We start from the raw sequence: 20,352 nt of genomic DNA, 5'->3' as shown, positions 1-20,352 counted from the left end.
CAATTAGGCTACTGTAATGCGCTCTATGTGGGGCTACCCATGTATTTAGTTCGAAAGCTGCAGCTTGTGCAGAACACAGCAGCTAGGGTGCTTACTGGGACACCTAGCTCTGCCCACATAAAACCAGTGTTAAAAGAACTGCACTGGCTGTCTGTTAGCTACCGAGCCATGTACAAGGTTATGCTATTATCTTACAAAGCCCTAAACAACTTGGGACCAGGATACCTAGCAGACTGCCTTCCCTTATATACACCCAGGTGACATTTACAATCTTCAGAGGAGGCCCTGCTCGTCATCCCAACACAAAAAGAATGTCGCCATGAAGAACCTCGACGGCGGGCCTTCTCTGTAGCGGCACCCACCCTCTGGAAAACCCTCCCTCGTGTGGTTCGGGAGGCAGAAAAAGTAATAACTTTTAAGCACCTCCTAAAACATATCTTTTTAAACAAGCCTTCCCTGAACTGTAATTTATTCTGGTTTTATGTGATTTTAAAGTTTTAATCTGGATTTTATGGTTTTAGTTGTAAATTGCCCAGAGAGCTTAGGCTGTTGGGCGGCATAAATATGTAATTAATAAATAAATAAATAAACTGGCCCTGCATGTTAGTTGCATTTATTCAATTCTCAACTGCCACAAATCAGACAGGAAACATGTTTGATTGCAGTCCTTTACAATTGTAGTAGTATTTATTGTTGCTAAGGTTCATATCGCAAACTGAACTTCTCCTTATAAGACTGTGAATTCTATGCTCTTGTCAAGTTTTAATTTTCAAAAGGTATTTCAAGCTGGGTCTTTTTGAAATCAAGTATTTGCTTCAGCTTTTACATCTTTCCTCTAGTTACCGAAGAATAAATTATGCTTTTGTTTCCTAAATAGCTTCTTCTTTTGAAGCCCAATATAATGGAATCATTGTATCCCATAATTTATACTCCTACAAACCAGTTTATACTTGTTAGAGATTATTCTTGATCGTACTAATTATCCTTAAATTATTCATTCAAATACTAGTTTTTGGACCAAAACACCAGTCTTGCCACCAGTTGACCTTCTCAGTCTAAAATGCCATCAGAGGGAATGCGCCATATGCGGCTTTCTAACTACAGTACTTGCTTTAATTCTTCTCTCTTCCTTTGCCTTCCAATTTGTTTGCAGGGCATGATTAGCTAGAAGTAGGTGTTCTTAGATTTGGTTGCTGTCAGGGGCATGAAAAAGGCTTGTGTGCACACAGGTATATTATACCTGTATATATACAGGTATATATTAGGTGTATACATATAACATTTTATATGTGAAGGATGGAGGCATTGCATTTCACACCACAGAGGTAGTACTTTCAGGATTAACGCGCATCAGTCTTGAAGCATTCCTCAGATCTTGCAACTGCTTAGCCGGCTTCCCAACTCCTTCCTCAAACCTCTTCTCCACAACAGGAAGGACAGTTTCATAAAGGAAAGAGGCATTCTGCCTGATGAATGCTTTCTTCTCAGAGTCCTGTTCACACCGTAAACTGTAATCAACATGCTGGACAGCCACAAGGATGATCTCCACCAGACTTTCCAGCAGGACCATATGCAGCTCAGGGAAGTACAATTTAAGAGCTTCCTCCAAGAAGAACATGGTCTGTTTGGTGAAAGCCACAACAGTGTAGCTAAGATTCACCCAGCAGTCGTCACCAGTGTACTGATCGAAACTGGTCACGCCACAGCTTCTCATCTCCTCTCTAAGCTTCCCTAGAGCTTCCGGGGTCATCAGGTTCATTCTCCTCCACATCTCTTCAGAATTACGATGCTTTGTGGCCTCAATTATGATATCTTTGTAGCTCTGCAGAGCACCTTTGATATCCTTCACTAGTAGGGCATGAATGATGAATGTCAGATCCAGACCAATCTCGCTGAGCTGGTTGCAGTGTTCCTTCGCCACCTTCAACAACAAGGTATATTATTAATTTTACTACACCTGGAGTAGTTGCACAACAGAGACACACTGCAACACCCCAGAAGACAGGTAATTATCACCCCATAAGAACAGCAGGTAAAACAAGTCATAAATTAAACAAGACTTTAAAAAAAAACACAACTAGCCAATTTGTGCTTCTTTAAAAAACCTTTCTTTGTCTTGTAAAAGAGGGTGTAGACAGAAAGAAAAATATGTAGCCTCGATATCGTGGCTCTGAATTAAGCACAAAGCCAAGTCACAGATGCTGCATACATTCCTGACCCAAAAGGCTACTCCCAGCATTTTATTCAACACGGAAGCTAGTGCATGAGCAGATTAAATATGGAATTGAAGTTTATATGCCACTGCACCCCAAACCAAGCCTTGGCCTGCCCCATGACATACACCAGTGTTATTTCTGGTCAACAGATGATCTTCAGTTCTTTATCCAATCTGCACATGCAGACTATGTTGAATAAGGAACTAGAAACCAACTTCAGCTTTGTTCTGGGATGTGTCTCCTCCTAACATTAAAAACAAATACGTAAGTCCAAACTAACATTAGTTGTGACCAAGACCCAATGAAAAGAACAGAACAAGTCAACTGCAACTTAAAGCAAGGATGGATTGCCTTGTGGGACACCCTCAGGGCCGGAACATGTGAGGGGGTGGGACCTTCCCTTCCCAAGCCTCTCCTTTCCCCCCAAATCCCACCCCTGACATCACTGGAGTCCTTTTTTCCATGCACAGAGAGAGGCATGATCACCCTGTGCAAGGAGAGAGGAAATATTTCTGCTAGAGGAAGGCAGCCCTCTAGGGCTAAATATTAGGTGAGGATGGGGAGAGGGGGTCGGGCCAAGGAGAGAAATGGGTAGACTGGCTAGGAAACCCCCATTGGCCAGATCCGGGCCAGGGGTTCCTGACCACAATCTTTATGCGAGTACAGAAGTAAAACCTGCAAGGAAGGCATTGAGGGAGGGGTAAGACCAGCCTTTATCTCCATCACTGCCATCGTTCTGGCCATCAGGAAAAGGCAGTCTGTATCACAGCACATGGAAGGCAAGGATATCCAAGCTGCTCTTTCCAGGCAATGTAAGATCTGTCACAGTAGTCTCCTCCTCCCAAAAGAAGCAGGGGTGGAAAAGGGAGACTACCTTCTTCCACAACTGACTGTGGATGGGTGGGCTGAGATGCAATTCTGCTGAGGCAACCTGCTCCATATGTGGGTAAAATTAATTGCCCAGAATATATCACAACCACTACAGCCTGTTCTGAGTGCAACTCCTGGTAGCACTAGCATATTTTGGATTGCCACACCATTAAGTCAGGCATTCGATATTGCTGCTTGTTGGTGCGATCACTCCTGCCTTTTCCTGTCAAGCAGCATGTATCCTTCAACCGCTCCCTTCCTGTAGAGCAAAAAGTACATTTGGCAAATGACACAAGATCTTTGATAACATATTATTAAGCTGCAGAGACAATACACCTGAGAGGCCTGCTCTCATCGTCCTAGTCCAAAGAGGGTGGGGCTTTTTATCTCTAGAAGAGCAAGAAATGCAGGTGTTTCTCTTTTAGAATTAAGCAACAATCCCTTTAACATTATAAAATCACTCACAAAGGAGAGGTGCTCAAGTGAAGGAGCAAGTGGAGCATGGGATGGAAAGCCAACACAGACCTCACAAATAAAATATCCTGTTTCAGAATAGGAAGTTGGACGAGATGACTCACTGGTTTCCTTCCAACTCTATTCTATATTATCTAGAAAACTAGAGAAAATATAACATAGGTACAGTGGCTACCTGGAGTATGTGGAGTGTAATATACAGCTTTACCTCCTTCAACCCCCTTGGGACACTTACCTTTACACACTCAGCAGCAGTAGATAAGCTCTCCTTACTGTCAAATACCTGCTTGCTAAATGCATCCACAAACATCCTCATAGCAGATCGGGCCCAGACAACAAAAGCAGAGTAACACCCACTGCTGCCAGCAAAGTCTGTCTCAAACTCCCTCGCAGTCTCTAAGAGGCTGGTGAAGAAGACATGGCAGAGCTTGTGAATGTACAGCAGAGTGGCACCTTCTATGCGCAACTGGCGGATGGCTGTGTGAACAGCAGCTTCTCTGTTCTTAAGGAAAAGTTCACATGCCTTGGTTGATTGGCCCAAGCGGATGAGCTGAGAAACAGCTCTGCGGGTAGCTCTGGGCCCACCCCGTAAAGACCTATCTGGAGACAGCTCAAACACAAGCACATCAGTGAGCTGCCTGACTCTTTCATCCACTTTTGCTCGTAGCTCCCTGACTAGCTGGGTCACAGGTTTATCTCCCAGATACTCATTCAGCTTATCTAACAAATCAACTGCCCCTTCAAAGTCTCTCTGAGCAATGCAGACATCCAGATCTTCAGGCAGCTCCTGGATCCATTCTAGGGAGAGATCCACCGTTTCTTCTTCAGGCATTGTCTCATCTTCCTCTTCCTCCTCAAAAGGATTGGTGGCCTCTGGGGGGGATGGGGGACGAGCCCGTGTTGGGACCTCCTGCTCCAGCCTGCGCTTCTCACTGAGAACGCGGTTCCTTTTGGTCTCCTCCAACACCTCCAGCCACTCTTTTTTGATCTTGGCATTCTCAGCCTGGAAGATACGACTCTCGGGGAACATGAGCAACTTGAACATGTCCTTCATGGGTGGGTTGTCCTTGACATTGACCACAGCCAGCCCATCAAGAGGGTAGAGGGCATCATAACGGTAGGTCCCACGACGGTTGGGCAGCCAGGCGGCCACGAGCAGGCAGTCGTTCATAAGGAAGGCGTGCACCTTCTGAATCTGCACCATGTGGTCAGCATCATACTCCACCAGGTCCCCGTTGTAGACGAGGTATTTGCCAGGGCTCTCCGGGAGGAGGTCCCGACAGCCCTCCACTTTCTCCAGGAGGGTCGTGAGGGTCCGCTGACGGCCCTCCTCGTTGGCCGAGGAGTCTTTGGTCGAGAGGGGCAGGAAGGGGTTGGTGTGGGGGTCGGCGGCAGCTCGCCGGGCGCCCCCCAGGGCCGGGTCGTCGCGGTCGGTGGTGTTGGCCTGCTGGAGCAGAGCCTGGGTGACGGCTTCCATGATGCCCTTCTGCTCGGTGAGGATGTGGCTGAGCTGGTACATCTCGCTCTCCAGGTAGCTGATCTCGCGGGCCGTCTCGATGAACTGCCGGTAGTTCTGGTAGACGTTGCGCTTGAGGCTCTGCGCCGTCTCCTCGCTCAGCGCCTGGATGCGCTGCCGGTGCTCCTGCAAGTCCCGGTCCCCGTCCGACTGCTGGGACAGCTGCTTCACGTACTCTTCGGCCGCGTAGCTCCCGGACTCCAGCTGTCGCCTCAAACGGCTGCCGCCGCCGCCGCCGCCGCCGCCCGCAGCCACCTCGCCCAGAGACAGCGCCATGTCCGAACCGGAGCAACGAGAGACCGAGGGCCAGCGCACCCAGCAATCACCACTGCGTCTGCGCCGGAAGCAGAGCGCGACGGAAGAACGAACGAGAAGCGTTGCGGAGCGGCAGGTCGTCAGCGCGATATGCGCCGTGCGCATCCATCACTGAACCATAGATGTAGACTAGAGGCTAGGCAGACAGGCACACGCGGTTTACCTTCCGGGTTTTGGGCGCTGCGCAAGATGGGGGTGGTAATGGGCGGGCAGGGAAGGGGATGCACATGTGACCGCCAAATAATTTCTTTGGCGCATGCGCTGGACTTTGAACAGTTTGTTGTGATCGCTGGCTGGGTGCTCTTCGCGGGGCTACTTGAGCTCCTCCTTCAGGCCCGATGGACGGCGACTTCTTGCTGGCGCTCCGGCTGCAGACAGAATGGGAAGCGGAGGACGATGAGGTCCAGGCGGTAGAGACGGCGACGGCGACGGCCTCCGCTTCCGCCTCCGCTTCGCCGTCGCGGCCCCTCTCGGTGGTGGATGAAGCCTGGGAGTTGCTGGATCCCAGCCCCGACGTGCGAGGCCTCTTCCTGCAGTTCAACGAGACCCTCTTTTGGGGGCGCCTGGCGGCCGTGGAGGTCAAGTGGAGCCCGCGCATGACGCTGTACGGTAAAAGGGGGCGTGAGAAGCCGCCGTCGGGCAATGCCTTCATTAGGGCCAAGTGGTGTGGAGCCGCGGGGCGGGTGGGAACCCCGAGACTATTCGGGGAAACCCAGTTCTTCCCTCCCACCCCCATTTTCTAAAAACAAAACAAAAACACACACACACACGGGAGGGGGGATAGCGGGGGGACACGGCTTTTCCGATTTTTTTCCTGCTTTTTCCCAGGCCTCCATATCTCTAATTGGGACTGACCAAAATGCCCCCAAATAGAGAGCTTGCTTTAATAAAGGCATCTTCTGACCATGGGCATAAAGTGAATTATTGCTGACGCCTAAGCAGGGCAGACTAATTTAAACTGAGTGCCAAGTGCAGATGGAAGAGCCAGTGTTACTAAGGCATGTGTTGTGCTTGGATATGGGTTTTGGATCTGACACGGATCCCTGGAATGAGATGGCAGAATAAATTGTACCTATTTGGACCCTAGAAGGTGTCATTTTTAAAATGTCTCCCAGCATTAAAAGAAAAATTCCTGCAAGTAGAAGAATAGTAGATTACAGAGAAAGGTTGTTTCACTCTGCTTTATTAGCTTTCTGCTTGCTAATATTAAAATATCACAGGAGAACATTCAACATTTTGGTGTTTTTCCTATCGGAAGTTATATGGTCCACTCTGCTGCCTGTGTAGATGAGGCCTGTGACACTAATTTGTAAGTGTAGAATGTCTTAGAAACACTCTGTAATGTTCTGTCTGTGCAAAATTTATCTGTTACCAAGTGTTAGTGGTTGCATTTGTACCAAGTTCACTGCAGGCATACAAATAATCCCACAAAAGCAAACAAATAATCCCACTGTTTTTCTCTTGCTTCTGATCAGTTTATGAATGTTAGTACCTGGTAATGTATATCAGTGTAAAGCAGCTTTTTGTGAAAGTCCTTGATTGTGTATCTCCTAAGAAAGGTCTGATCTAGCCACCTATATTGGGCAGAAGGAGTGCCTAATGTTTACACTTGTGCTTTACAAGCTGCAGTAGCAACAAACTTGCATTGTTTGTGTTTTTCTTCTAGGTGTGCCGGAGTTTGCTGCTATGAAGGCCGAGGCGGCATGTGTTCCATCCGACTTAGTGAGCCACTCTTAAAGTTGCGACCAAGGAAGGATCTTGTAGAGGTATCGTAATTTAAAAATCCTGCAGTAGGCTTTCTTATTTTAAAAGGCTATAATTATGCTGAGAATGTGCTGCATATCATTGGCAGCACCTCATCACTTGGCTGTAATTCTGCTCTCTGTAGGTGAACGTTATTTGATAGGCTGAATGTGACAGATCTAGGGGTCCCTTTCAAGGCCCTGGCTCCAAGAGGTCACTGTCCAGACTTTCCCCAATGCTCCAAAATCACCAGCTGCCACCACTTACTGATTTGCAGAGAACAATAGGGCTTTCCTCTTTATATCCTTGGCTGTGAACTTCAAAGCCAGCATATAAAATGAGATATGCCAACTGATCCGCACAGACCAGGACACAACTAATTAAAAGATTAAACATTTATTTATGGAATATATCAATATCCAGAACAAATAATCATCTGATATAGTAATAATTAATGGTTCTAATAACATAACATAGTGGCTTGCATGTAACGTGAACCACTGTGGGGGAATTTCCCTGCAGGTTTTTGTGTTGTTGTAGTAGCCACCATTTTGAATATTCAAGCTGAGGCGGGGTCACACCGTAGCTTGTCATTGTGTGCAAACCTGGATAGGGTGGGTTGATGGAAGCTTGACAAGCCACCCACTAACCTAAAACAGCCCATGGGTTCTGGGTGGCTTGTCCGGCATTGCAACAACAAACCGTTGTCCGGGTTGCACATAACACTAGATCTCATGAAGGACTTTGTGCTGAGGCATTCAGAAGCAGCAAGATTTGGCTAAGTGTTGTAGTTCAACACATCTGGAAGGCACCAGGTTTGTGGGAAGGGGGAGTCTTAAACCATGACTTATGAAGGCAGGAACAGGTGTTGGCCTATACATTTCTGCCTCACAACATCCCCTTGTCTCAGCTTCAGCACTTTCGTCCTGATTAAAGTAAATGCCAGGATCATTATGTCTAAACTGTCTCAAAGGATGGGACAATGGGATCAAGAAAGTTTTAAGGCTTATTTTTAATTGGCTGCATCTATTCCAGGTGGTTGTGAACTTAATCATAGGTAAACAATTGTTATCTGTTAGACTGATGAAAAGCATTTAATAATCCAGTAATTATTTTAATTTTAGACCCTCTTACATGAAATGATCCATGCCTTGTTGTTTGTCACGAATAATGACAAAGATCATGATTCCCATGGCCCAGAGTTCTGCAAACACATGCATCGGATAAATCGCTTAACTGGAGCCAATATTACGGTAAACGTTTCTTGTGGTACAAAGTAATCTGTAAGCTTCTGAATATTTCAAGTACAACTTAAGAGGCCTATCTGTCATGATGGCAAGTCACAGGCTAGTAGTGATGACAAGGTTTTGAAGAGTTGCATAAAGAAGTTGTAATTGAATGTGCAATTTTTTAAAAAATGTACTTGGATAACGAAAGAGTCTGAATGTTATTCTTTCTGAAGAATTTCCATTATTAAAATAGGTTTGTTTTTCTTCATGATGGTGTCTGGATATGGAATTTAAAATTGAGTGTTAGTTTTTAAGGCAGCTTTTTCCTATGTAATGGGGAACTTAATCTTATTGTGGTGCTTTAAATACTAAGGTGTAAGAAAAGCAAAAGTTAAATTAGAGCTGTAGTTTTATATCCACTTTCCTGGGAGTAAGCCCCATTAAATTCACTAGAACTTACTTCTGGGTAGACAAATATAAGATTGCAGTATAAATTAACATTGTTTATTGTGAAAATGTTAAATCTATTTTTGATCACTGCAGGGATAGAAGTGGCGGTGTTTATGATCAACAATAAATCAAAATACAAATTAAGTTTAAATTACAACAATTGCAAACTTCTTAAATTGTTGACATTTAAGTGCATAAAACGGAATGTAGGATTGCAGTCTTCATAATTACCAAACTATTCAAACTGCTTGCACCAGCAACAGGCATTTTCGACCTCTTCTCCTGTGAAGCAGGCATAAATTTTGCATTGTTTTGCCCACTTGTGATATACGACTTGCAGTCCTGACACTGGCTATTACATAAAAGGTAGGGCTGGCAGAAATGAGGGTTCTTCAGAATGCATTTCTTGAATTCCTGTAAATACACTTCACTAGAAGCAAAGAAACTTGTCTAGAACGTATATGGGAGAATTATAGTTCAGATTGCACCTTTTGACTCTATCCAAAGCTGCCTGTCCAGCAGCAGATCAGAAACTGTTGGTGGAATGTATTTCACCTCCCCACTACAGCCCTCTGTATGTCCCCCAAATCTCGGAGAATCCCCGAATTCTTCAGAGCAATTTGCAAGGTGGGGGCTGTAAAGGGGAGGGGATCAAGAAGTCCTTTTGGATTTAACTTTGAATTGTTTCTTTTGACTTGCTAACGGCATGGAAACTGATTTTAGGCTGCAAAAGGAGTGTGAGGAAATAATTCTTATAAATTATTAGTTTTAAAAGATGGTGGCAAACAAGTCCATTTGAGCAGGTGGTTATTTTGACCTTAGTAGCTTTTGCCTTGTAAAAGCAGTGGCTTTGATTTTAAAAAAAAATCTATTAAGTGAATTGCCAAATTTCTACAGATTTTAATGGCATTTCTGGATTAGGGCAACTAATGGCCCTAATTCAGATTTCTTTCTTTCTTTCTTTCTTTCTTTCTTTCTTTCTTTCTTTCTTAATTACATTTCTATACTACCCAATAGCCGGAGCTCTCTGGGCGGTTCACAAAAATTAAAAACCTTCAAAGTATAAAACAACAGTATAAAACCATACTATAAAATACAATATAAAACTCAACCAGATAAAAACAGCAGCAGTGCAAAATTACAAATTTAAAACACCAAGTTAAAATTTGTTTATAGACTGTTAAAATGCTGGGAGAATAAAAAGGTCTTCACCTGGCGTCTAAAAGCATATAACATAGGTGCCAAGCGAACCTCCTTAGGGAGCTCATTCCACAGCCGGGGTGCCACAGCAGAGAAGGCCCTCCTCCTGGTAGCCACCTGCCTCACTTCCTTTGGCAGGGGCTCACAGAGAAGGACCCCTGAGGATGACCTTAGGGTCCGGGCAGGTACATACGGGAGGAGGTGTTCCTTCAGATAGCCTGGCCCCAAGCCGTTTAGGGCTTTAAATGTTAATACCGGCACTGTGAATCGGGCCCGGACCTGGACTGGCAGCCGATGAAGCTGGAAAAGGACTGGCGTGATGTGATCTCGTCGGCCAGTCCCTGTTAGTAACCGTGCTGCCCTGTTTTGTACCAGTTGAAGTTTCCGGACCGTTTTCAAAGGCAGCCCCAAGTATAACGCATTGCAGTAATCCAAACGAGAGTTTATCAGCATGGATAACTGTAGCTAGGCTATCTCTGTCCAGATAAGGGCGCAGTTGGTATATCAGCCTAAGATGATAAAAGATGCTCTTTGCCACTGAGTTCACCTGTGCCTCAAGTGACAGTTCTGGATCCAAGAGCACCCCCAAACTACGGACCCGATCCTTTAGGGAGAGTACAACCCCGTCCAGGACAGGGCAAACATCACCTCGCCGGACAGATGAACCACCCGCTAACAGTACCTCTGTCTTGTCTGGATTGAGTCTCAGTTTATTAGCCCTCATCCAGTCCATTACCGTGCCCAGGCACTGGTTCAGAACAGCCACTGCCTCACCTGGGTTTGATGAAAAGGAAAGGTAGAGCTGGGTATCATCCGCATATTGATGACACCTCAGTCCACATCTCCGGATAACCTCCCCCAGCGGCTTCATGTATATGTTAAACAGCATAGGGGATAAGATAGAGCCCTGTGGAACCCCATGGCTTAGGAGCCACGGCACAGAGCAATAATCCCCCAGCACCACCTTCTGGAATCCGCCATCCAAGTAGGAGTGGAACCACTGCAACGCAGTACCTCCAACTCCCAGCTCAGACAACCTATCCAGAAGGATACCATGGTCGATGGTATCGAAAGCTGCTGAGAGGTCCAGGAGAACCAACAGGGTCGCACTCCCCCTGTCTCTCTCCCGACAGAGGTCATCCCACAGGGCGATCAAGGCAGTTTCCATTCCAAAACCAGGCCTGAAACCCGATTGAAATGGATCTAGATAATCCGTTTCATTCAAGAGTGCCTGGAGTTGTCCTGCAACCACCCGCTCAAGCACCTTGCCCAGGAAGGGGATATTAGCCACCGGCCTGTAGTTGTTAACATCCTCCGGGTCCAGGTTAGGCTTCTTCAAGAGTGGTCTAATTACCGCCTCTTTTAAAGAGGCCGGCACCACTCCCTCTCTCACGGAGGCATTTACAACCTCCTGGATGATTTTCAACCTTCTGTAACGGTTAGGAAGGAGCTCTGATGTGTACACTGTCCTGGTTAAGACTTCACAGTGGAATTGTGATTTTACTGTCATGAACATGTAAACCGCTCAGAGAGCTTCAGCTATTGGGCTTTATATAAATGTAATAAATAAATAAATGAACATGCTGTGGGCTCACACACGCCTCCTCTAATTCTTGCAAATTCTTCCTCCACTTCCTGGTTTGCAGTAAGCATAGTGTGGTGTTGGAATCTTGAAAACTTTGGTTATCGCTAACTATAATTTGCTTCCAAACTAGAATCAGAAACCAGAGTTTGAAGTGGGTTTTTTATTCTTTTGGTTTATAGGCAAATCGTGGTTAACAATAACAGTAGACTGTTTCGGTCATTACAGCAAATCCAGATAGCATAAGCCAGGGAGGGGGGACTCGGAGTTTGCTTCTGGAGGAGTGAGCACACAAGCCCAATAGTGTATTCCTTATGGCCAAACCAGTGATTGGCTGTTGTTGCATTTTATTATGCTATTTTGTTGTATTGCTTGTGCATCGTTTCAGTTGTTCATACATTGCCTATAGGACTAACTAGTTGTAAACATATAAAATCACCTGTAACCCAGGCTGCAGAGAACCAGATGCTGTTCCGCTTACTTTTGGGTTGGCAATTCTCTGAGTTGAGAATATCCATGTGGAACTCTCACCTGTAGTGACTGGGAGAGCCCTCGTTGGCATGAGCGCTTTGTACCCCCGTAGATCAATTATGTGTCTCTTGGTTAACACAAAATGGAGATACAAATTCTACATTGTAATTTTGGATTGTTTTTTGTTGTTCACTTTTAGATCTATCATGAGTTTCACGATGAAGTGGATTCCTATCGTCAGCATTGGTGGCGTTGTAATGGTCCATGTCAAAATAGAAAGCCATATTTTGGCTATGTGAAGCGCGCAATGAATAGGGCACCTTCTGCAAATGACACCTGGTGGTCTGAGCACCAGCAGTCCTGTGGAGGCACATTCACCAAGATCAAAGAGCCAGAGAACTACTCAAAGAAAGGCAAAGAGAAGAACCAGCAAACAAAATCTCTAGCTGATGACAAAGGTACTTGAATCTTGTTTTATTCTTTTCCAGCTGAGTATATTTAACCATATCCCATAACAGTAGATAAACTAACAATGGCTGGCTGGGTTTGTTTTTGTTTTTTCAATTCTTTTCTGAAGAACTTTCTTTTTTAAAAAGATTTTATTAGTTTTCCAAAACAAAATCAATGGAGAAAATAGAAGAGTCAGAAAAAAGGAATAGCTAAATAAAAAGAAATGCATTGAATTTAAATCGAATTATTGACAGGGTAGCACTCTTAAGCTCTATTCATATATATTTTTCACTATTACTTTACAATCCAAGATACATGTGGAATCCATGGGCTGCTTAGAAGTTTTCTTTATCATTTTTCTGGCATGGGTTGTTGAATTCTGGATTATGTTGTATGAACCTAGCTGTGCTAACAGAATCTGTGATTTGTTGTTAGGTTGTGAACTTCAGTTGTTTAAACCATGGGTTGTTATCTGTGAACCCAGAACTGTGGGTTGTTCATGGATTGTTTCACTAGACCACAAAGGCAGCAAGCAAGAGTGGTTTTTTTAAGCTGCAGTGTGATGCCTGTACTACAGCACTGCAAAGACATTTGGGATATAGGGAGAGAACAGGTGAAGGACAAGGGGGGGAAACATTGAGAAGCTGAGAAAATAAATTGATCGTCTGGCAGACAAACCCCGGGTAATTCAGCAAACTGTGGGTTTACCTTATTTGTAAACCAGGTCAGAACTAAGTTTTTTTTCTCAGCGGTGACTATTGCTCCTAGAGACACAATATCGTAGTGTTTAATGTTTTCCAAATAAATATAATTTTGCTCCTGTGTAAAAGGAAAGACCCCGGGTATCACTTTTCTAGATGTGACTAACTTCTATTTAAGTGGAACTAAAAATAGCTTAACTAATGTGAGCAGAAGGAAGTTTGTGCAAATAGACTGCCCCCTCCCTGTTCTTCAACCCCCCAAAAAAGTGTCTCCAAAGAGTCGAAGAACTTTTTAAATAGTGAGGGATGGGCTGCATGTGTTGTAGGTGGAGGCTGGAATTGCTGTAAACCACAAAGTATCTGCCCAATTTTTTGTGATTTCGCACTTTCCGAGCAGTCCAGCACCCAATCCTTCACTATTCAGGAGGTTCTCCCAACCCTACAGAAGGGTGGTTCAGTATGGGGGAGAAGGAGATAGGAAAGTCTCCTTATATGAGTTTCTTTTTGCTTCTGCTCGTTAGGATCCAAGCCAAGATGTCTGAATCTGAATACTATTACACTGCTGTACAGAAATAATCACTATAAACTCAAAGGCTGTACCAGTGCAAGCCTCACTGAAATGTACTTGTTTTTGTTGATAGACCACTCAAACATCTGGGTTTTCTATTTATGTAAAACATTGCAACCGCAATGTCTTTAAACTGGCTTACAATAAGAATAACAAAAATCAAACTCCTTATAAATTAAGTTTGTGGTGTACAAAGAGAATCTTGTTGTCTAGAATTTCCATTCCACATCATCAATCCCAACAGAAGCACTTATTTTGTGATTTATGAACAGGTCAGTGTATTTGAAAGCTACAAGCCCTGATTTTTCCCATTGCCCACACCCAGCAACCTAATTGTCTTTCAGTGTTCTCCAAACTGTGGTGAGAACACTTCCAAATTGCTGCCTCCTCTAGCTTTGACAAATCATGTTGTAACCTAGTTAATATCTGTTTCAAAAACTGTTTGTTTTTTTCTGCTTGTATCAATTGCTTATATATAAACACTGCTTTGCAGTGAAGGAGCGTGCCTTTTTAGCCCTGATTGTGTAAACCTAGTTGACATAACAGTTAATCTACGTTGCTTTAGTGACAATCACTTATTTGTAATGGCTGGAAATAGTGTTTTAATTGAAAGACGTCTGTTGTATTTGCAGGAAGAACTAATGGAGGTAAGATACAAAACATAATTCCTTTTAGTGGAAAAGGATATGTCCTTGGAGGAAAGAGTGGTGTGTCATCATTGGAGAGAACCACAAATCCAAGCAAGCATACAAGCAGAGAGCTGCTCAGATCACAGCTTCATTCCCCAGCTGGTTTGAGTAGAACAGATCCTAAAAGTGAACAAAATGTTTCCTATGGAAATGCTTTGCCTCGATTTTCTCATGATAGCAATAAAAGTAACTTTGCTTCTAGCATCATGCTTCCTAAGATTTCAGTTTGTAACAAAAATGCTTACACTAACGTTAAAGGCTCACCAATTAAAAACACTGCATTTAATGGAGGGAGATCAATTTCAAGCCCTACAAATGCTATGTGGGGTTTACCGGCAAAGGAGCCACCAGAAAAAAGCATTTTTGAACCAACTACATCGACTCCAAGATCCCTGACTGCATCTCAAGGAAGTAGCACACCCAACGGTGGTCCACCAAAACGGGCGAGAATGGAAGATGCAGCTGCCTTTGAAAATTACTTTATCAGGAAAGAGGATCCAGGATGGACTAGCCCTTCTATGAAGAGAAAGGCCAAACCAACAGTCTTAGATAGTTCAACTGCTTCTGTCAGTGATCAAGGCAGAAAAGTTTGCTGCCCTGTCTGCCACTCTGAAGTTTTGGAAGATAAAATTAACGAGCACCTAGACTCTTGTCTCTGAGATCTTTTCACTCAATTCTTATCTTAAGAATGCTGTTTTGCTCAGGGTTTGTCTACTTGAGTTTTTCATGTATATTTATTTTATATTTTGGGGAGATGATTGTGTGAAGTGGGGTCTAATGTTCCTTCAGTTTGGATAAGTAGTTCTTCTCTGCACATTTAAGCTAGTAATGCAACTGACTTTGGAGATGCTTTTATATGAGAAAAATGAGAATATAAGAATTTGAAAGAAACAATTGTGCATGTTTTTAGATTTTTAAGATTTAAAACAAACCAAAACACTAAGCGTATTTGCATAATCAAAATACCTGTATGTTTTGTTTCAAGGATTTTGTTTTAAGGAGTTGTTTTGCTATCGCACACCAATAATACTTAAATTCATAAAGTCTTGTGACAGTTGATATCAGTGGCATAAAATCAGGTTAGCTTACATGTGGATCAGACTGTTAATCACTTGGAAGCAATGCACTACCTGACAATAACAATGGTTAAAATTGCACCCTTGAAAAGTTTCCACAGAGTGTTAAAATGATTGAGTTTGGATGGCGGTGGGTGGGCGTAAATTATGGCACTGACACTAAAACAGTTTAATGGCTTGTTTCATTGTCAGTGTCTGAGGATTAGAGGATTTTTTTAATTTAAGGAGTACCCAAGATGGATAAAATGGGACAAATATCTGCTGAGAATATATGCATTTGGGGAACGTAATGGTTTGTATCCTCAGGTTGACACTGGGAAAGACTTGCAAATAGCATGTATGGGCAGTACCTAATGCTGTCACAGCGCTAGCACAAATGACATTGAGCTAGCACAACATCATTGCCACTTTCTAGGCACGAAAGACAAAAACAGTGACTTGGCACGAAATTTCAGGAGTGTGCAAATCACCGCTTGTTCTCCTTTGCCCAGCAAGCATTAACGACATAGCGCTAGCTCTGTAACAGCATTGGATGCTGCCTTTTGTGTTGTGTTGGTAAGGACCATTCGTAAGCCTTGCTTCAGTTTAGCAAATGGGATTTTCTTTATGGTTCATGGGATTGGCACTGAGCAACGTGTTTGGATGAACCCTTCTAGTTAAATTTCTTGCAGTGTGTGCTCTCCATGCAAAATCGTTGATGTAATTCTGTAGCCAATTCTGTAGTAGTCTGAACTGGCTGTTTAATGTTAGGATTTCCGTAAAATAGAAATCTGAAGGGCTTGTGATAAGTTAATTCTTTATCAGACTTTCATTCTTTAAGGGATTTACAGGAATGGTTTGCTTTTGTTCTGAAATCACCATTGTTTTTGTTAGCCCAATACTGCTCTAAGTACTTAAACATTAACAAGGAAAAATCCATCCTTGAACTTGAGCGAGAGTTGAGATGTGTTTTTCCCTTCAATTTCAAGGCTGCCTTCAACTTTGTAATGCAGGGGTGGGCTGCTCGTGGCATTCCAGCAATGTTTTGGCATACAACTCCCATCATCAGCCCACATAGCTGGGTGTATGAGTATGTTGGGAGTTGTAGGCCAAAGTGTCTGGAGGGCCACTTTTACTCCACCTCCTGTTTAAAGTTTATGTATACTAGTGGGTTATATTTATGTCTGAGCCCCAAGAGTTAAACATCAGTGTTTGCTGTAGACTAGGGTGTTCCATTCCTACCACTAAATAGTTAGGTTTTAGGGGTCTGACCAAATTCCCATTAAGTTCACAAGAATTAGGTTGATGACCTTCAGCTATTTTACCATACACTAGCCAGACTTCCTTTTGCCTATTTGATACATGACTGCAAGAGGTGAGCTATATTTCTGCTTTACCTGTAAAGTGCCTATAAATGATGCTTACCTATTTTAATGTATATCTATTATTGTTCATATAAAGTATACGGTTTGTTTCCTCTAAGATGAAAATTAATATTTGAAGACTGACAAGTATTTGATGATTGATATTCATTGGTAAATTTAAAATAAAATAACTTTACAGAAACAGCATCTGGATTCAGAGTCTCTTTTAGAAAAGTCAATTAGAATTTCTGAAATAAATCTGTCTGTTCTAAATGTACTAGAAAAGTGAAATCAATTTAAGTAAATTTGAGATTTTCTGCTTAGTTTTCTTTGTGTTTAAAGAAGATTAAACAACTTCTTTTTTGTGGGGATTCAGGTAAAATATTCTTCTGTTAAACTAGTCTACTGTACCCTGCTGGTGTAGAGCCTTCGTATTTTAATGATTTGATACGATGTTGCTGTATCTTGCTCAGTAAAGATACCAAGCAAACCTGGTGTCAGTGGCCAGCATGGGCAAGCGTCTGATAGGGCCTATGAACTTGCCAAAGGCCCAACTGCTAACTGAAATGATCAAAACTGACCATTAATGGGGAAGAGAAGTAGTAGCGGCTGCTGGCCTCCTGTTTGCCCAGCAGTGATTTCACCAGCCTGCTTGCTGCTGCTCCTTTGCATTGCCTAGGAAAGGGAGAAAGAGAGCGGATTTGAGCAATGAGGAGAAGCAGCATGAGCTGCTGGACAGGTTACAGCTCAGGTAGGATGAGAACAACTTATAGTTCGCTTTGCTGACAACACTTCCCTGCTACCAGAGAAGAGGCAGCTGCTGCCATTTTAAAGGGAAGGGGCTTGCCAAAGTGTCCCCAGAACCAGTAAATCTCCCAAATGTGTTAGGAATTTCCCTCACTGAACAGATCGGTTCTCAGTTCTTATCACTTGTGAAGAGGATTTCTTACACAGACATGGAAATAAAAAGCCGTCCTAGATCAGACCAAAGGCCTAGCTGGTAGGGCTGTGCATGGACCCCCCAATCCACTCTGGATCCCAATCCACAACTTCCGGATCGGGTCCGCTCCGCCCACGTCGATCTGCCTATCGTCCGCTCTGCTGCGGGGCTCCGAATCGGAGCTCCGTGTTCCCCCCCCTCATAGACTTGAATTGAAAATGTCAAACGCCTATAACTTTTTTAGTTTTCAAGTTAGAAACATCAAAATCGGTACCATGAGACCTTAGAAATGTATCGACATTCATGCCCAGTTTGAAGCAAATCCGAGCATCCTCTGATTTTTGGAGAATATTTCTAATATTTCCCCCCCATTCTCAGAAATGCAGTTATTATCTCTGTCATTTTTCCAGTTAAAAAATTGAAAATGGGAACCATCACAGCTTCCACCTTGATCCTTATTCATGCCGAGTTTGAAGGAAATCCGAGTATGCCCTGATTTTTCGGGAATTAATAACGTTTTAAGCCTCAACCCTAACCCCAATTAACAAACCTTTAAACATCTCTGTCACTTTTCAAGTTAGAAACAGACAAAATCGGCACCATGAGATCTTCGAAATGTATCCACATTCATGCCCAGTTAGAAGCAAATCCGAGCATCCCCTGATTTGGGGGGGGAAATTTAAAGATATATCTAAATAAGAATCTTCATCTCAGGTTAAACACTTCAAAAATGCACACACGGAACTTCAAGAAATCTTAAACAGGTTGAGCGCAATGCAGCTGTCTTTTCATCACGAGGAAGGAAGGATTAACGCCCTGAGTCAAAGCAAGACACACACAAACCAGCCCTGTGAGGCGGGCACAGAAGAGGAGAGGCAGCAGGCGGTGGCTATGCCCCTGAAGCACTGGGAGCAAGCATGCAAGAGGCTTGTGGGGTTGACCCACACAGCCCATCTACATCTCCCAGGCACCAGGAGGGCAGAAAGGCAGGCAGAGAGGTGCCACACACACACAATGTACAACTATGCCATAGACCTACGGGAAAGTAAGTCCCAGCAGATCCCAATACACTCTCACTCTCTCTCTCTCTCGCGCGCGATAACACTCCATGCATCTAATGAAGCAGGCTATACTCCATAATAGCTTATGCCAGAATAGATTTGTTAAGATTCTTTGTTGTGTTTTGCTGCCATAGACTATTATTATTATTATTATTATTATTATTATTATTATTATTATTATTATTATTATTATATTTATTTGTATCCCTTGCCTTGGTGTCGCCCCCTTCGGAGGTGACCCCGCTGGTGGAGGACCCGCCCCCAAAGGAGCCTGCCTCTTAAGCTCCCAGTCCCAAAAAGATGTTGCAGCTGGGGGTGAGATGGTTCTGTGCTGGGAGCCTGAGTCTGCTAGGAGGCAGTTGGAAGGTTAGACTAACTCAGCTACTACTCCTCTGGCCATTGAGGAGAGGTGAACTCTCATGGAACAACAACTAAAAAAAAATTGGTCTCTAAAGTAGGAGGATTGTTATATTTATTAAAATATTTATATCCTACGTTCTGCATTACAGGTCTCCATGGCAACTAACAGTAAGTAAAACATTAATACATACTAATCATAACTTCTGTTTAAAGGCAATGGTGATTTATGAAAATGGGAGAAGGTGCAGATGAAAATTTCCACTCCCTTGGCCTTAGATGTTCCTGTTTTATTACTGTTAGACGCAAAGCACTAAATATCCTTCTAGCTCCGATACCTGAGCAGCATTATTCAGTACTTGTTTTCCTTAAGCTGACACTAGATGGTACTCTTATCCAGTGCAGAACTTAAATTGTAAAAGAGTGTTCTCTACAAATAGGGAATTTCCCATTGGAACGGTATAAGTCCAATGGACATGAACACATGAAGAAATATGGAGGTAGAAAATTCAAGGAAGCCAGTCTTATAAAACAAGTTATTCACTAAGCCCATGACTGAGCTGAAGATGTTGTATAATGCTGAATCAGGATAGGGCAAACTGCATGCCTTTCCCAAGCCCTGCCCCCTGAGCACAAGGAGAAGCCCTCTGATCAGAGATAAACTGGGGGATTCCCTTGCACCACTCCCCCCACCCCATCACATCCAGATTAACTGGGGCTCAGCTGGGGCTTCCTGGAGCTGGCTGCTGCAAGCTCAATCAAGTCCCTTTCTCCATGCAGAGAGAGACCTGCAGCTCCACACTTCTCTGCATAGAGAGAAAAAAATGTGTGTGTGTGTTTTTTAAAAAGTGAAAGGACGGGCAGAAGATGATGATGTAGGAAAGGGCAGGGTTTCAGGTGGGAGGCCCAGCTGCTTGGCATCATCTGGCCCATTGGCTTGGAACAGGCCTTTGACCAAAAGTGGTTGCCCTCCTCTGTTCTAAATACACCACCACCCATTAGATCAATGTAAGTTCTTGCATTGAAAAAGAACTGTATCTTCTAAATAATATCCTAGTTCTGTCTAAGGATTTCTAGGCTTGCAGGAACTCCCACCATTGG

The 20,352-nt window shown here is 43.6% G+C and overlaps 2 protein-coding genes across 2 annotated transcripts; one reads left to right on the top strand and one right to left on the bottom strand.

Annotated features, from left to right (window-relative positions):
• Positions 1-654: 654 nt before the first annotated feature.
• Positions 655-5,387, bottom strand: EXOC8 (exocyst complex component 8). Its single transcript, XM_063124388.1, has 2 exons — positions 3,796-5,387; positions 655-1,921 (listed from the first exon to the last, which is right to left on the bottom strand). Exons 1-2 carry the CDS (start codon positions 5,350-5,352, stop codon positions 1,313-1,315), a joined length of 2,166 nt encoding a protein of 721 aa, XP_062980458.1. The 5' UTR covers positions 5,353-5,387; the 3' UTR covers positions 655-1,312.
• Positions 5,388-5,704: 317 nt separating this feature from the next.
• Positions 5,705-17,098, top strand: SPRTN (SprT-like N-terminal domain). The gene is made up of 5 exons (XM_063124387.1): positions 5,705-5,995; positions 7,058-7,157; positions 8,259-8,387; positions 12,266-12,524; positions 14,418-17,098. Exons 1-5 carry the CDS (start codon positions 5,730-5,732, stop codon positions 15,131-15,133), a joined length of 1,470 nt encoding a protein of 489 aa, XP_062980457.1. The 5' UTR covers positions 5,705-5,729; the 3' UTR covers positions 15,134-17,098.
• Positions 17,099-20,352: the final 3,254 nt, after the last annotated feature.

Source organism: Elgaria multicarinata, chromosome 4 (genome assembly GCF_023053635.1).
Source record: "Elgaria multicarinata webbii isolate HBS135686 ecotype San Diego chromosome 4, rElgMul1.1.pri, whole genome shotgun sequence".
NCBI lineage: Eukaryota > Metazoa > Chordata > Lepidosauria > Squamata > Anguidae > Elgaria > Elgaria multicarinata.
This window is presented reverse-complemented; position numbering and strand designations above follow the sequence as displayed.

Coding starts and splice junctions, on each gene's coding strand:
- EXOC8 (XM_063124388.1), bottom strand. CDS start 5,352: ATGGCGCTGTCTCTGGGCGAGGTGGCTGCGGGCGGCGGCGGCGGCGGC. Junction 1,922..3,795: donor CTGCTGCTGAGTGTGTAAAG/GTAAGTGTCCCA, acceptor TTGTTGTTGAAG/GTGGCGAAGGAACACTGCAA.
- SPRTN (XM_063124387.1), top strand. CDS start 5,730: ATGGACGGCGACTTCTTGCTGGCGCTCCGGCTGCAGACAGAATGGGAA. Junction 7,158..8,258: donor CAAGGAAGGATCTTGTAGAG/GTATCGTAATTT, acceptor TTTTAATTTTAG/ACCCTCTTACATGAAATGAT. Junction 8,388..12,265: donor TAACTGGAGCCAATATTACG/GTAAACGTTTCT, acceptor GTTCACTTTTAG/ATCTATCATGAGTTTCACGA.